Consider the following 17,002-nt stretch of genomic DNA (forward strand, 5'->3'; position numbering starts at 1 on the left):
GGGCCATGTTGCATACCTTGGAAGCATAATGCTAATTCGCATGCCATCCGCCTACGATATTTGAAGGACGCAATCATGACGAATACATGCCATTACTTTAGCATTGGCCCTTGTCTGTCCTAATACTTTGTTGAGCAAACTTCTATCGCTCTACCATTTATGTTTGTGGAAGTATGCAACTGCTGACATTCATAAAAAGGAATAGCTATCCCAACTACATTTGTACCTCGTTATAACACAGTTTAAGGGGTCCTGAGATTACTTCGCTATAGCGATAGCTTCGTTATAGCCTGTGTTGACCAAGCTTCCAAGGGGAATCGTTATTCCTTCGTTATATTCTATTTTTCGTTATAGACCGCTTCGTTATAATGAGGTTCGACTCTACATATCTATATCCAGTTCTCTCCCCAAAGAATTCGTCTTTTTCTGACGAACAAATAGCAACATAACCGGAAACAGCCAAAAATCAGTTTCTGCTTGTATGAAAATCGGATGGAGGTGTCTTTAATGTTCCTTTTGGAAACGATACAGTTGTGTACAACATCGGCCTGATGTGGCTTCACATTTGTTAAACACTTTATTATACCTTTCACATAAAATCTATTCGTGAATACCCGGCACATGTGATTTGGTGAATCGCAGTGGAAAACGACAGAGTAGCTGAGGCGCTTCTCATTCACGAATCCTGTTATCACTCCTGATATGTCAGTTCGATCTCTTTCCTTCTATCCCCTCACCTCTTTTGTTTCACTTCTTCAAACTGCCTGCTATCCTATATTTCCGCTACCCCAGCTCAGGTGCCGCCGTTTAGTGATGGCAGATGCCGGGGTGAGCAAACATCTTTTACCTTCCTTTTTGTTATTTTAAATAAATAATCACTATATATATATATATATATATATATATATATATATAGGTCAGGCTTTGATAATCCGCATATAAGTCTCACATGATAGCAGTTTCGATAGAACGCACTATTGCTCTGGCACATGTGAACCCCATTAGCCATTAAAGTCACGATAGTTATAGTGGCAGGCGTTGGGCAGTCTTAGAGCCGCACCGCACACCCTCTCATGCGCAGCCGTGAAGGGATCCGAGACACCCAAGAGCGCCCCAGACTACCCGCTGAAGCCGGCGCTCAAGAGGCGAGACTCGCTGACGATAGCGCACAAGGGGGACCAAGGAGGAGCCTCCAAGGGCACCGAGAAGCAGGCCGACGGCAAAGGAGGACCCGAAGCCGGCGCCAAGGACCACAAGGTCAAGTTCGGATACGAACAGGTGCGCACGCTGCCCCCCGAGAAGAAGCGCAACAAGCACGACTTCAACGAGTTCGTCGAAGACCAGTTGGGCAAGATGACCTCCAGGCCGACGTCGCAGAAGGAGTCCAAGGAGCTCCTGGAGACCATGATGAAGGAGGCCCAAGCAGCTAAGGCCAAAGACGAGAAGCGAAGGCTGGAGCCCAAGTCCGAGGAGACGGCGGAGGAGGCTCCAACGAAAGCGGCAGGAAAGGCAGCAACCGGCAAGAGTGTCGCCGGGTGGGTGGCCAGTCCCGAGGAGAAGCAGGAGTACAAAAAGTTTCAAGACATGCTTCACAGCAAAGGTGCTGGCAAGGCGGGTGATGATGGCGCCAAGGCCAAGGGCACAGCGCAAAAGGACGCAGCTGGAGCGAAGGCTGAAGCTAAGTCAGAGGACAAGAGTAAGGCAAAGGAACAAGACCAGAAGAAACCAGAAGGCGGAAAACCTGCGGGAGACAAAAAGGGCGAGAAAACAGAAACCAAGACGCCTCCTGGTGAGAAGAGTGAAGGTCCGCCGGGAGAAAAAGCAGGTGCCAAGCCAAGCGAAAAGGCAGCATCTGTTGCGGCGGCTACCGGTCCTGGGCCAGCCCGCCGTCCATCACGGGAGGGCGCTGAGGTCAAGAAATCTAGCTCCTGGGGCAAAGGTTTCCGACGCTTCTTCCGTCGCAAGCCGGCGGATGAGGAGAGTTCGGAAGAGGCAAGGATCCCGTACCGCGAAATGGACGAAGAGTTCATCGAATGCGTCGAAGACTTCGGCGCCGGCGACGAAGTCGGCGGGCAAGACAAGAGGCCCGCAGGTGCAGCAGGCGGCGCAGCAGCTGCCGCCGCTGAAGAACCTCCGAGACAATACAAACTAAACGCCTGCGCGCTGGTCACTTCAGGCTTCGTCATATTCATCGTTCTCCTCGCCATCTTGCTCTCGGGCGACCTGTTCGACGACCTGGACAATAGTGTGCCCACGTTCAACATTGACACGAGCAACGTGATAAACGTTCTGGACAGCGTTAGCTTCCTGGGAGCCGGCATGAATTCTTCGATAATGGGCAAGCCCGGATCTTGGAGGCCGCTTCTGGAGAGGCCGGCCAACGACAGTCTCGTGTTGCTGCTGAAAGGGCTGGCGCCGGCCGTGCTCAGGTTCGCGGGGCACGAAACCGACCACTTCTACTTCGTGGACGGAGAGGATGGCGAGGATTCTGCCCGCGGCGAGAAAGGGAATCACAACAGATCGGACGAAGGAGGATTGCAGGGCTCGCGAGGCAAGTATGTGCATGGCTGTGCAGACTGGTTGTTGTACAAGTGCGGGTAACATGGAAGGAAACATTTTCTTTGCACTCGGGAGTCAAAATTATTTTTAGCATGGCGCTCTAAGCCAAAGGTGGGTGAAGTGAGACTAATTGCACCCCTAGACATTGCGAAGAATGGTTAGTTCGTAACGGTGGCTAACGGTTCCCATGTCACCTGTGTTCCATAGCGGTGCAGCGCAGCCTTCGTAGATAACTGCGACAGGTCTATCTTGGCAGGCTATGGACTTAACGCTAGAAAAGTGTTGCCTTTCATGTTAGCACTGCGCCTTAGGTGCTGTTGCTTGGCCGCTATTACTCGCTTGTGATTCAGAACATACGAATTAATGGTGGTGGTAGTGGTTTTATTAAAAATAATAGTAAAAAGGAAGGAAAAGATTTTTTCTAGCCCCGGCATCTGCCATCGATACTGAAGCACCTGAGCTGGGGCAGCGGAAATAAAGGACAGCAGGCAGAATGGAGAAATGAAATGAAAGAGGTGAGGGGACAGGAATAGAGGACAGGGGGAGAAGTAATATGTACAAACTATTTACACAATAAGAAATGTGTCCAGGTTATGCGCGTGAATAGTTCATTTTAGGGGAATTAAATCACACACGCGCACAGCACTGTGTTGGTTACAACTGGAGTGGGGCGTCCAGTTATTAATCGTTCAAGGTAGAACTCGCGGAGCGTTCGGTCACTGCGTGTAACTGCCTGACGGAGAACAGACGAGACGTCAAGCCCGTGTGTTCGAGGAATGCACAGAGGCTCACCAAAGTTCGCTCACGAGTGCGCGCACTGCCCTGCGGCCACAATAGCGTCTTGATGGAGTCTGGTAGTATGCTCTGCACCCTATAGGCCGCAAATACGAATTAATGTTTTCATGATTCTGGCCTCGGCCGTTCCTCGTTATGTTTAGATTAGGTGCAGAGGTGTTGGGTGAGAGGGCTGGTTTTTCCTCAAAGGAACAAGTGAGGATCAAGTAATGCAACATATATTTTGATTGTAACTGAACCGGTTTGTACGTCCCGCCGTGAGAGAGAGAGAGAGAGTGTGTGTGTGTGTGTGTGTGTGTGTGTGTGTGTGTGTGTGTGTGTGTGTGTGTGTGTGTGTGCGTGTGCGTGCGTGCGTGCGTGCGTGCGTGCGTGCGTGCGTGTGTGTGTGTGTGTGTGTGTGTGTGTGTGTGTGTGTGTGTGTGTGTGTGTGTGTGTGTGTGTGTGTGTGCGTGCGTGTGTGTGGGGGGGGTGGCGGGTTGTGTGTGTGTGTGTGTGTGTTCGTGTGTGCGTGCGTGCGTGCGTGCGTGCGTGCGTGATGTACATAATGTCATAAAAAAAGAATTTTAATTGTAAAGGCAGTGACGAGACGTGGTGATATTGCCGGCGTATGCTTAAAGGTCTTGAAGAACGTCCTTGCGGGATGGTTGGTTCATTTCGAGGAAAAATAAGACTGCGTGAATATGACAAGGACGAGAGGCAAGCGAACAAAGAAGACAACACAGGCGACCGCGGTGTCGTATTCTTATCTCTACCTTCTGTCCTTGTCATATTCGCGCAGTGTTATTTTTCCTTAGAAAGGTCATTTATTTTGCCAGCAACACAAAAGCTGCTGAGCTTTCGCATTCAGGGCGAAACGTATACGAAATCTTTCAGATTCTGCAATCTCAATCCTGATGCTCGCTGCCTCGAATGACAACAGTTATCAAACTTTCGGAGGTCAGCCTTCAGGATAAACACTGTATTACAATCAAACTACCTTGCCGCCCTCAGTGAAGTACGGTTTTGAGAGTGCTTGCACGATCCCTGAACTATCGTCACTGCATCTCCCACTGCGGCCTACTTGCTACTCTGACTGGTTTAGCGGAGTAGTGAGAACAGTGCGGTAAGAATTCGCTGTTTACGATACTCCATCTAGCTGCTGTGGAAAACGCTATGTAGGTCGGAGCGGGAGATGCGTTCGAGATGGGTTAATTGCGGATCGTGGGAACGATGCCGAAGGTGTACTGTCGGAGGGAATTGAAAACGGACCGTGAAAGTGACTTTCATAATTGACTGAAGGACAACTTGTAGACAGAGAATGTTCATCCCGATAAGCGTGGTATGCCATGTTTAGTATCTATTGACAGAGCAAGTCTTTACGGTAGAGCAATACTGGTTTTCAACTTGAAAAGTTTGAAATGTGCTTCCGCGGTTCCCTTTTCCCGCGGCAAGGTGGCTTCCTTTCAGCGATTTTTTTTTCTTTGATTTTATTCTGAATTTAAATACCACCATTATCAACAAAGGAGTAAGCCGGGCTAGTTGGTAAATTCTTTGCATGGAAACAGCGCAGCAGACGGGACCAAGAAAGGAAGACACACACACGGGCGCTGACTATCAACTGAAAGAAATTTATTGTAACAACGTTAATATATAAAACCCATATATATGATAAAAGCATGAAACCTTAAAACTAGGTGACAAGATTCTTCTAATCAGCCACCGAGAAATCTGATTTCTTTTCTTTTCAAGTTAACAGACGGAGTGCTGAGGCACTTCTCCCCTCGTTGATGTATGGCATACGCCATTATCATTTGGGCGAGAGAGGATCCGCTGCGGTAGCATAGTGGACATAGCGTACGGCCGCTGACCCAAGGACGTGGAATCGAGTACCTGCCACGGCAGCCGAATTTCGATGGAGGCGTACGCAAACACATCCATGTGCTGTTCGATCCCAGTTCACGTTCAGCTGTAGTGGTCGTGAACTTTATTAATGTGAAAGAATTTGGGATTCGTCGTGTCCCAGCAGGAGGGGCCCTTAGTCCAGGGCTGGTCGCCCAGTGAACGTTCAATGGCGGCAGGTGCTGGAAATTAATCCAGGACCCTCCGCTGCGGCGCCTCTCGTAACCAGTGTGCAATTTTGGGATGTTAAACCCATATAACAGCGCCATCCTACACAGCGAAAACTATGTGCCATTGAAAGACTTCTAAGCTTCTATTTTGTTCCAGTCAAAGCTTTTTCCGCATGCGCAGGTGATATCTGCATGTCTCATTGTGCACATTTAATAGCAAAACTTTCGCGAAATTCTGCGGCTGTGTTCGTCTTATCTTCTCTGCGTCCTTCGTCGTCTTTTATTAACGCGACAGCGTTAAAGGCCCCGTTACCCAATTATCCGGCGTCGGCGAAGTCGACGTTGTGAGCGAAAAATGACGAGCATGACTCCGCCAGGTGGTGCCTAGAGAGCAACTTAGGAGGCACGTGGGGTACCTAGGTCACGCGTCCTTGCGGCGTCATCACAACGTGCCCACCGAATTGCGAGCAAACTCCCCTAGGCGGCAGGCGGCAGTTAAATTAATCATTGGTCTCTTGGGAAGAGCAATCTGGGCCGCATAAAGCCCACCTCTGGGAGCACCTGCCATCGCATGGCAGTGGCACAAGGCTTAACCGCTGCACCACTGCGCCAGGAGGGATTTGGGGACCGCCAGGGATCTATCAGTGTAGTGTAGAGAATGACGTTCTGCAGATATGGGATACTGATCCGGAGTTCCCGCGTTCGAACCCGACCGACGCGGCTGCGTTTTGATGGAGGCAAAACGCTAAGGCGCCCGTGTGCTGTGCGATGTCAGTGCACGTTAAATATCCCCAGGTGGTCGAAATTATTCCGGACCCCTCCACTACGACACCCCTTTATTCCTTTCTTCTTTCACTCCCTCCCTTATCCCTTCCCTTACGGCGCGGTTCAGGTGTCCGCCGATATATGAGACAGCTACTGCGCCATTTCCTTTCCCCCAAAACCAATTATTAGATATGGGAATTAACCAAATACGGTATCGCGTCATACCCTTAAGGCGGAGCTTAAGTGCCCCCTCCCATTTTTTTTTTTCATGAGCTACGTTGTACAGGATTGCTGCACCGACCTGACCGAATTTGCTAGCTTGATATTTACTCTTTCATTTCGACTAACTGCACTTCACTGTCGTATATAATGGCAGCGACATTCGTTCTATACCAACGCAACACTCAAGGGCAATGCGAAGGAAAGGCTTTTACTTGTAAACGTTATGCGACGTGTGGCACAAAAGTAGCAGGGGTTCCTTCAATGCCTATTCTCTATACCGGTGTCAGCGAAACGGTTCGGCAGAGCCTGATAAGCGGGAAGAAGATTGCACGGATTGAAAGGTCACCCATATTAGTCGTCTTAAGCAGCCGTCTTTGCTGATGGAAAGGAATGAACAGCGCCAACAGATGGGATGGATGAGAACACAGACACATCCACTTCCCAGCGCTGTTCAGTCGTTTCCATCAACATGCACCAACCATCCCGACTAAGCCCTCTTCTGTCTTTGCTGAGTGCTTCGATTCCTTGAGATGGGCTTATATTAAGAGACACTACAACTCAATCCAATTTTTGTTCATAAAATTCATCTGCGACCCATTCTGAATATGTTCATGCTTTTACGGTAGCAAAAGATGCATTTATTGCTGAGAAAATGGCATTTAAAATTTCTCCTGCCACTCGACTCAAATTCCTGACGTCTTCAGCAAAAAGGACTCCTTGATTAGAGCTTTAAGGTGAATGGCGGTGTGGTTTGGTGTAGCCCGTGGGACCTGCGAAAAAGACAATCCTGATGTCACTGAAGTTTAGTTGTGATATTAGGCGGGGCTGCAGAGACATCTGTGTTTCATTTTTCCGCCTTTTCTAGGTTATGAGAGGTCCGCCGTAAATATTAGTACCGTCGTCGCTGTCGTTAGAGTGCGGAAATCTATGATACAGGCCAACTCCGATTCTCCTCACTGGCCCTTTAATATCTTTTGTCCACTAATGTCGAGTCTTGCAGTATCCAATCAATCAATCAATCAATCAATCAATCAATCAATCATGTTATATTGTCAGCCAATGAAGCAAGCAAGTTTGGTTTGGTTTATGGGGGTTTAACGTCCCAAAGCGACTCAGGCTATGAGGGACGCCGTAGTAAAAGGCTCCGGAAATTTCGACCACCTGGGATTCTTTAACGTGCACTGACATCGCACAGCACAGGGGCCTCTAGAATTTCGCCTCCATCGAAATTCGCCGCCGTGGCCGGGATTGCACCCGCGTCTTTCCGGTCAGTAGCCGAGCACTATAACCACTGAGCCACCGTGGCGGCTTTCAATCAAGTTCCGTCAACCAAAAGCCATCGCGAGTGCGAGCTTGATCCCATCATGACTGCCTCGAAATTTGACAACCGGTGTGTTGTCGCCTTTTCATGCATACTTTCCGCATAATAGATGCCGCTATAAGTCGTTCATCGAAGCCAAAATTTTTCACTCTTAAGGGCATACCTTCGCAGCCACCTTCCCATTGCGGCGGCTCAGTGAGCATCATAGCCCAGAGTATTTGTCTCATAAGTCGAAATTCATCCGTCAGTGAACTTTCCAGAAATGCAACGCAGCATTGCCGTTTTGCATTTAGCACGTTAGCATGAAGTGTGCACTCACCGATTTTGTCACTGTCTGTCTGCGTCTCCCCTAGTGGAGGGTGAGCCACTTAGGTCAGATGACATTGTGACGTCATCACAACCTGCTCACCGGTCTGTGAGCGAACTTCCCACCGTGGCAGATGGCAGTTCAATTAATGCATGGTCGCGAGAGGTTGCTTCGGAAGAGCAACCTGGGTCGTACAAGCCCCACAGGTGGCAGCACCCGCCATCGCAGGAAGGTGGCGCATCGCTTAACTGTTCCATTAATACGCCATGAGTGGTTTGAGGGCTCCCTGCGATCTTTGAAAGTAAAGTCGACAAGTGCCAATTCCGCATATATGGACATTAACCCATTAACGCTATAGCGTCACACCCTCGAGGCGAGCTCAAGTGTAACCTCCAGTTTTATTGCGCTAGCACGTAGGCCCCCATTCACAGATTCCGCCGACGTCTGAAGCCTGCTTAACCTTGAAAACCGAGCCTCGGCCCGAAACTTAAATGGAAGTTAAAACCGAAGTGCTAGCGCACCAAATCTGCATTTGGCCTAACCACTTTAAATCATCCGTAATTTTTACGACACTCATATTAGACCAGCGCTTAGGAATTACAAAGAATATAAAGGAGAAGAACAAGAAATAAAAACAAGATTGCCCACATAAAAACTACATAGATTATATGGGGGTCAGAAAAAAGAAACAAGAAGAATGTGTCCCAGCCCACCCCACTAAGTATAACAGGCTGCATAGGAACTACGGTGGGCTCTCGTTAGTTCGACATTCCGCTTTATACGAACAAGTACTATGGTCCCGTCCGCACCACATTTCTTAAATGGGCTCCCGCTAATTTGACCTTCGTATAATTCGAACAACATTGGTCTTTATGAAGTTAGGTTACCGAGAATCGACTACACTAATTATAATTAGTCAATTATTACTTTTTCCCGGCATGCGACAGGTGCGCTGGGTAAAAAGAAGTACCTACATCGCAGCTCCGCGTACCCCGGAAAATATCAATTAGGGCTATTTCGTTGGCCACATATGCAGACCGGGAAGCGGTTATGTAAGCAGCAAGGAGCATACGACCGGTCCTCCGCAAGCCTGTTTGGTCGCTGCCTGCAATTAACATTTCTTCTTTTTTATTATTTCGTTTCCGTGTCCTGCTTTTATCTCTCGCCGTAGCGGAGCCGACCGACGTCTCGGGGCTTAGGGTGTGTCTCATAACCTATGCGCAGTACTACATGCGCGATATCGAGTGAATTCCGCTCCCTGTTTCACGCGTGGTATAGCCTCAACTATGCAGCCGGTGTTCCCGCTGCTTGCGCAGGGAGCTTTCCAACTAACGTTTCGCATACTGGATATTTGAGCTTGTTTTACTAAGCTGTTTTCTTTTCTCTATTCTTATGGCCTCCTTTCGGCCCTTACGGAACGCTGCATCGGCGGCAAGGGTTTGCTGCATTCTCGCCGAGTGAATGATACGAATCCTGTCTTGTGCGTGGTGCCATAGGCACAGAACGTTAGAGGCTGGTTTTATGTCTTCGTGTTGGTGTACGTGCGTCTCTGTGTGTATTTTATGGTTTTCCATGAACCGACAACTGATTTTTTTTCTTCAGGCTAGGTTCTGAACCATCGGGAAAATTTAGCGCTAAACCTCCTCCCGGAGCTGCAAAGAATTCTAATCCGGAAATCCTAGGTCGTCGAGCTTAGTCGTTGTAACGAACTAATCAATTAAGAATTCCCGTTGAAACGAAGTGTCATGGTTCTGGTATAGGTAGCTTGTGAAACGGGGTCGGAAATTTTCTTTTCCTTGTTATTTTTGGAGCCTAAAATAATTGCCCGCGAAAATCAGTGCAGGTTTAGTCGGCCTAGCATTTCCTGGATCCCTGCTCACGCGTGAGCCAACTGAATATAAGCGTAATTGACCTTTCCGTGGCGAATGCGAAACGCAATGAAAGAAAAGGTGGCCCACAAAGGACGCCTCGGCACTTTAAGTAATGAGTCTACGTTCACATTAAGTTGATGGCTCGACCAGTTGACCACAGCTGACAGTAGCGAGACCTGCGGGCTCAGACTAATCACGCTCACTGCCATCTCAAGCACGGCGCGGTTGCCGTTTCCAGTCGAGAGAGTAACTCGTGTCCGAACACTGCACCGCAACGTCGCCTCCAGTAGCCTTTCCTTCAGCAGCCTGCAGCTAATATAGGGCGCGAATAAAAACCACAGACTGAGAGCCGGCCTCACTATCTAGGCCGGCTCTTAAGGAAGACGTGTATTGGTTAAGGGTTAATGATTCTGTACGTGGCAAACCAGCATTGCGAGTTACGACGGAAGCCGTAGTGCAGAGCTTGGTATCAGTCTCGACTACGCGCGGTTCTTTAACATGCTTTGAAATCTCAGTGGGCGCTTTTGTGCACTGCCTCCACGGAAGTGTGGTCGCGCCCCTGCTGGGATCGAACCCGCGACCTGTGCTCGGTGGCCTAAAGCCACAGTCACTGAGCGACTTTTTGAAATGTATTTTGTGGCTTAGGAAGTTTCTTTAATATATTCAAGAAACCTCCTTACATTCAACTTTCTTACATTCTGTTATACGTAGTTTTAGGGCGTAGATATATAGCATTCCATCGCACGAGTAGATACTGCTACACTCACTGCGCGTACACACTGTATCTGCGGCATCCATTATTCCTGCACTTATACTTGGCTCATCACTATGTCTAGGCATGTGGCCTATACTCGATCCTACCTCGGCCCAATGCGGGCAGGCCACTTGTGGTTTCCCAGTCCACGTAAGCTCCATTAATCGGCACCACGCCTGCTCTAATGCGTGCAGTGTGGCTATACATTGAAGCAAACACCGCGGCTGGGCACACTAGACATTGTAACGGACAGTTTCGCTTTTCTGCTTGGAAGACTTAGTGTCGCATGCAGTTTGCAAGCGTTTATCTTCAAGAAACGAATGTGAAGAGTTTGATAAATTTATTTGCTGCGCAGAAATGGGGGAACCAGCACTCGAACATAATTCCTTTAATTTAAATATAAAATATCACAGGGAATGTCTTTGAAAGGACAAATATATCATCGTTGGTTGTTTCGATAAATCGCTCCTTGAGATCTGTGGTTGCTACCAGTATTGCCATTCGGTGTGCCCCAATAACTACAACTACCGGCTTTCTATGCGGCAGTGATGGAGCGCTGAAATTCGTGGTGGGAGCGATGTCTGCTCAGCACAGTGCGAGGTGTCAAATGGCTGACCACTCCTGCACCCAATTCCGGACAAAAGCATTTTTGAACGGGGAATTGTTTATGATATAATGTAAGATTTCACTGTAGCAATCAGTATATCCGCAGATAACCCGACGGCAGTCTTGCATTTTTTTTTTGCTATTACCGTTTTTGCTTTCGTCAAAAGCTTTCCCCATTTGTTGTCTATGGCGGTCCTAATTGTTCCATGCGACCGATGGAAACACTTTAAAAGAAAGATATTGCTACATATTCGAAGAATGGGCCAATACCGTCAATATTTCTATAAGAGTATCTTATAATTCCCTCATTTTCAAAATTTTTGCCCGAGAATGTTGCACATGTGTGCGACAAATGTGTTCAGCCCGTGGCAATATTTTAAACAACGACGTACACTTTGTCGTATTCGAGTTGGGAGACCTCCCATGCGAGACACGTGTGCCGTGTGAGAAGTTCACTTCCGACTTTGTCTAGAAGCCGACGAGGTGCGACCAAAAGCTCTCGCGATGTGGTCTAGGCATCGCAAGGTGGCGCCCTCCTTGCAGGGTGGTCAGAGTTTCAACTTCCAGGCACACCGCAGGCAACTAACTGCGCTTAAAATAACGGAAATTTGGGCTAGTTGGCTATGCGTACATATAGTAGCGCAAGACAATAGAAACAACAGATAAGAGCGTTCGTCCTGTCTTCTAGTCTGTTGTCTTTGTTGTTTTGCGCTACTGCGTGCAGTCATCGACAAAAGTTTGCGGGATGCGGATTCGCGGAAAAAAATTCATTGTGACATGGTTAGGCACAGCAGGTGAATGAAACGCATAGAAGAGTGACGAGGCATGCGGACTCTATCTGTTAGAAGAATACCATCCCACTGGCTAGCGATTCAACGCGGAAATAAATTTATTTTTCCGCGAATCCGCATCCTGCAAACTTTTGTCCATGACTGTGTATGTAACTGCACTTACTTATCGCACCGAAGTACGCAGAACACCATCATCGGTATCTGACTGACTCAAGCAGTCCAGCTGTCTTCAAACTGCATCCGACGAAAGCACAGCTGCTAGCGAAGTCCTCAATGCTTTCCAAACGTCAGAACATTTTGCGGTTGGTTAAGTTGTTTGCTATATTCAGATTTTTTATTCAAGGCTACTTCCACCTGAAATATGAGAGATAACAGGCTAGGTGCCATGTCAGGGCTTTTATGAAAAAATACATGACTTTGGCCAGTTATTTAAAGCCCAACTTATGTTAATGAAACGTAGCCGTTTATCTTACAGAAAGTTGTGACACAATTACGTACTTGTATTAGTTCACTCCACTTTTCAACAGTGGGAGTGAAACAAAAAGGAAAATAAAAATATTTTGCTCTCTGTTTAAGAGACATTGTAATATGGTGCCACGTGCTTTTTTACCGTTCGTTTTGGTGCTGACTAGTCATTCCGTGCACTAACGCCAGCTAATCTAGACTCTTGGTTACACGGCCAAACATAGTCGTGAATTGGGCTGATCCTAACCCAGCATCAGTTTCCGTTTTCACGACGCTGCGAGCTGCTTTGCGACAGTTTTCCGCTCTCTCCGTTCTCAAAAACGTCACTTCAGTCGATCCTTCTTCATACTCTATGGCAGGACATTCTTCAAAGGAAACGGTCTCCTTTGGCAGGAATTAAATGGCGGTCAAGAAAAAGGCGTTTTCTTCCTCAGCACAGACACACACACACGCTGCGCCCCCGTGATCAAGTCCGATGTCGAAGTTAGCTCACGTACGCTCAGAGAGCTTATACTGTCCATGGAGGGGGTAGTGGTGACTCGGGAACCGCCTGCTGCTGGCATCAAGTATTCAGCGCGGCGAGTGATTTCAAAACTTGCTTCCGAAGGTGCCGAGGAACATGATCCTCTCCCCTTTCCACTCGCCCTTTGCACTCTTTTTCTTCTTTCTCTTCTTCCTATCCTAAGTATTTCCCTTTCTTTACTTCTTTCCTTCTTTCTTTCTAGTAGAAGCCCATATTTATTTGACTAGTGCGGCTCGTTGTACTATGTAATTCTTTTACAGAGTACATACTTGAAAGGCTACACTATAGTATACTATAACACTCAGAGAGGAACAAAATGGTTCTTGGGCTCCCTCGGCTTGCCGTAATTTCCATGTTTTAGTTTTACTGTTTCTTACCGAACTATGAAACATTTCTTCGAAATATAACGTACATGCATCGCCGAGAATGCTCTCCGCATTTTTCGCCCGATTATTCATTACTCTTCTTGCGTGCGTGTACTCCCTATTTTGAGCGACGTTTCAGCCGGCTTGTCCACCGTTCAATAAATCTGAAATCGGCTATATTGCTTTGTTGGAAGCTGCAAGGCAATAGCGCTTCACACGGCTGTCTCGCAAGGTAGGCGATACCTGCAAAATTGGCATTGCGCGAATTCTCGGTGTGTGTGAGCCAGCCTAGTTGCCGGAAAGTAATAACATCGGCACTGTCGCTGGGATATAGTTCCACCACCTGGGGTTTGCTATCGCTCACCAAAATCTCGATTCATGGGTGTTCACTCGACATAAAAATGAGGGCGCAACGGTCGATATCCAAGCCAAAGCGGCCAACTACGGCCTGCCTCACAGCACGCAGCTTTGCTAGGCCAATAAAGCGAATCAATCAATCAATTTCGATAAATTGATCAACCAATCAATCTGTCAGTCAGTCAATCAATATATAAATCAACCAGTTAGTCAATCAATCTGTCAGTCAGTAAGTCAGTCAATCTAAAATCAATCAATCAGTCAGTCAATCAACCAATCAATCAATAAACTAGTACTAATTTATGCTAACGTAGATGTCCTACACGGGAACTCGACTTTCTGCTCCGGGTACGCACGTATCTGCGCATGCAACAATGGCTAATGGATCTCTAGGAGCACTGAGAGACGATAAAACCAATGACTTACATTACATATACAAATCTAAAAAAATTCTGCCTAATTCTGGATGTTTATTAGACGGACATGCATCACTGTTGTTATGACCACCTACAACTCTGTCGACGGAAAACTTTGAGAAAGCGCGCTCCTCTGTCACACTGCATGTTTTTTTTTCAGTAATGGTTAATTTCACGTACAAATCGAGATAAAATGCTTGGGAAGCGAGCTGCTTGAAGAAGTCAAACTGTGTAAGCGTGAGTAAATGAAAAAAAAAAGCAAGGACACCTGAAATGCGAGAATAGAGCAGCAGAATAAGGTAGGGCGCCAAACTTAACTGCGTAAACTTACGTGCATACACAAGCCACCACTCACAGAGCGAAAGAAATGTGCAGAACCGGAGCTCTGAAGAACTCATTTTTAGTGAGGGCTGGGGACTCGAGAGTTCCGCGATGCTTTTTTTTTCACACCCTCTGTGACTTATTTGACGTCCGTTGCAGCAGCGGAAGACTGCTACTTACCAGAGCCGCATGCGGTACTAAACTTTATCCCGCAATGTTGAAGTCCAGGAAGAGAGACGTTAATTTTCAGGAGCAATACTTGTTTCATTTTAAAGTCGTTCCTCTCCTGGGGGAGGGGGGGGGGGGGGCATTTCATCCAAACCTACGAATGCTTCAGTAAGAACGTCAGTACTGTCCTGAACCTCCACTTATTCGTGTGATTTCATGCGTATCTTGAGTGTGGGCTACCGCCACGATTGTGAGCGTTTTCTGTCGGGTTAGTTGGTGCAAATCGTTCACTTTCAAAAACTGCGCGAGGACAGAATGACAAGGAAGGGCATACAAACCGTGCACACAGAGGGCATGCACAGTGTACTTCGTGTCCCTCCTTGCCTTTCTGTTCTCGTATATTAGTGTCGGTTCTGAAATGATTGCGCGTGAGGTCACCACAGACCACCTCTGGACACGGCGTTCCACTGAATATAAACCATTGTCTTCTAGATCTCACTGTTTAACCTTTAGCCTTGCTTTTCTGTACTTGAGGCAGCCCACAGGTGGTCATTCAGCGCAGCCGACTTCGTGCTACCAGCCTCAACAGCCGCGAGCGGTTCCCGCTCATGGGATCCGAGTGGATCTCTCTGAACCAGTTCGTGGAGCGCTGCGACTGGAGGCTGCTGTTCAGCCTGAACGCCCACCGGCTCGAAGACGTCGAGCCCTCGTCGCCTGTCTACGGCCGCTGGGACCTGCGGGACGCCGCTCTGCTGATGCGCTTCAGCGAGCGCCACAACCTCACCTCGAGGCTCATGTGGCAGCTTGGAGAGGCAGCTGCGGACAACTGGCCCGGCCCTGGACCAAGCCCGTACGCGCTGGCTTGCGAGTACGAGGCCCTGCGGGATTTAGTGGCATTCTACCCTGCTCCGCTTGTGGGCCCCGGGGTCTCAACGCTGCGGAAACCCGGGCTTCGTTACCTGGAACGCTTCGTCAAGGGTCGCGGTCGATTCGTGGACGTTGTGTCCTTGAGACACGTCCTTCACGAGGCGTCTAATGTCACCGTCAAGGACCTTCTGGACTTCGCCGTCATGGAACGCTTCGACTCTGATCTCCAGAGCGTCCGTGCTCTGGTGGAAACTGCGGCGCCTCGCGTCACACGAATCTGGCTTACGTCTCTAGCGACCACGGCGGGCTTTGTCGAGGGTGTCTCGGGAACCTTCGCCGCCATGCTGGCTTGGACCGAGGCGTTCGGCATGGCTGCAAAGAGGGGCGTCGCGGCGGTCTTGCACGACTCTCTGCTGGGCACCTCGGCCGAGTCCCTGATAGTGGCCACAAACGAAGGCGGTGACAGTGCCAAACCGACCGCCGATTACTGGGCTATGCTTCTGCTGGCCAGGCACGTAGGCCAAAAAGTGCTGACCATCGAAGGGCCACGGCTGAACGACCCGGCTACTCGTATGTACGTCCACTGCGCCCGCAACCATCCGGGTGGACTGGCCTTCTACGGCGTTCGGCTGGCGGACACGGCGGCGAAGCTGAAGAAAAGCGGTTCTCGCCGACTCTGGGAGCGGCAGCTTCGCTGGGTCCTTACGCCGTCTTCGGACATCGGCAGCTCCGGTGTTTATCTGAATGGAGAAAGCCTTTCATGGTCGGGAGGCGACGGAACCAATCCCCCGGACCCCGGACCCGAGGAACTGGCGTACACCATCATCAGCCTGCCGGCCTGGTCAATGGGACTGTTCGTGTTCCCCGATGTCAAGGCTAAGGCGTGTTACGACCGATAGAATCCCTAAATTGTGTAACCATTGTTCTTTTGGCGGCAACTGAAGCATCATGAGCATGTTTAAGAATATTATGTAGGCGTTATAGGAAGATTATTCTTAACCGGCGGTGTAAGATAGAAATTTTCCGAAAAGCACATGGCGAGCTAGTGTCTTCGCCTTTACCGTGATTTTAACGAAGTTTCACGCGGTGATTTTATTCGGTTTCACTGCGTGTGTAACGATATAGTGTCACGTTCCGCTGATATGCCTTTCACTACAGTAAATCCAACGGGCACTGAGAAGTGGCTTTGGCTGCACGTTATATCTACATATCGCGCAATGGATGCGATAATTAAGTGCGAGCGCATGCGTGCAATTTTCATCGCCTTTAGATGTGGAATAGCAGCTAGATTTAAGAGCGCAATAGCGGGCAAGTGAAACAGTGTCTTTTGTAAATGCACATGCGGCAGCACCGGGCATGCACCGCAAGGCTGTGTAGCCTAATGAACAGCAAGGTGTTCTGCGTTATTCCATTACGAAACCGTGGGCGCACGAGGATAAGATAGCTTAGCGATGTTGAAACTCGACAGTAGAACGTAGAAC

General features: G+C 48.7%; 1 protein-coding gene across 1 annotated transcript in view; it reads left to right on the plus strand.

Annotated features, from left to right (window-relative positions):
- The window catches only part of LOC144102150 (uncharacterized), a 34,589-nt gene extending 17,869 nt beyond the window's left edge, over positions 1 to 16,720 (plus strand). Inside the window, exons 10-11 of the mRNA XM_077635466.1 lie at positions 1,082 to 2,555; positions 15,193 to 16,720. Of these exons, the coding sequence (XP_077491592.1) occupies positions 1,082 to 2,555; positions 15,193 to 16,420 (2,702 nt within the window). The 3' untranslated portion in view covers positions 16,421 to 16,720. The remainder of the gene's footprint in view (positions 1 to 1,081; positions 2,556 to 15,192) is intronic.
- Positions 16,721 to 17,002: the final 282 nt, after the last annotated feature.

This window comes from Amblyomma americanum, chromosome 8 (genome assembly GCF_052857255.1).
Source record: "Amblyomma americanum isolate KBUSLIRL-KWMA chromosome 8, ASM5285725v1, whole genome shotgun sequence".
In the NCBI taxonomy this organism is placed as follows: Eukaryota; Metazoa; Arthropoda; class Arachnida; order Ixodida; family Ixodidae; genus Amblyomma; species Amblyomma americanum.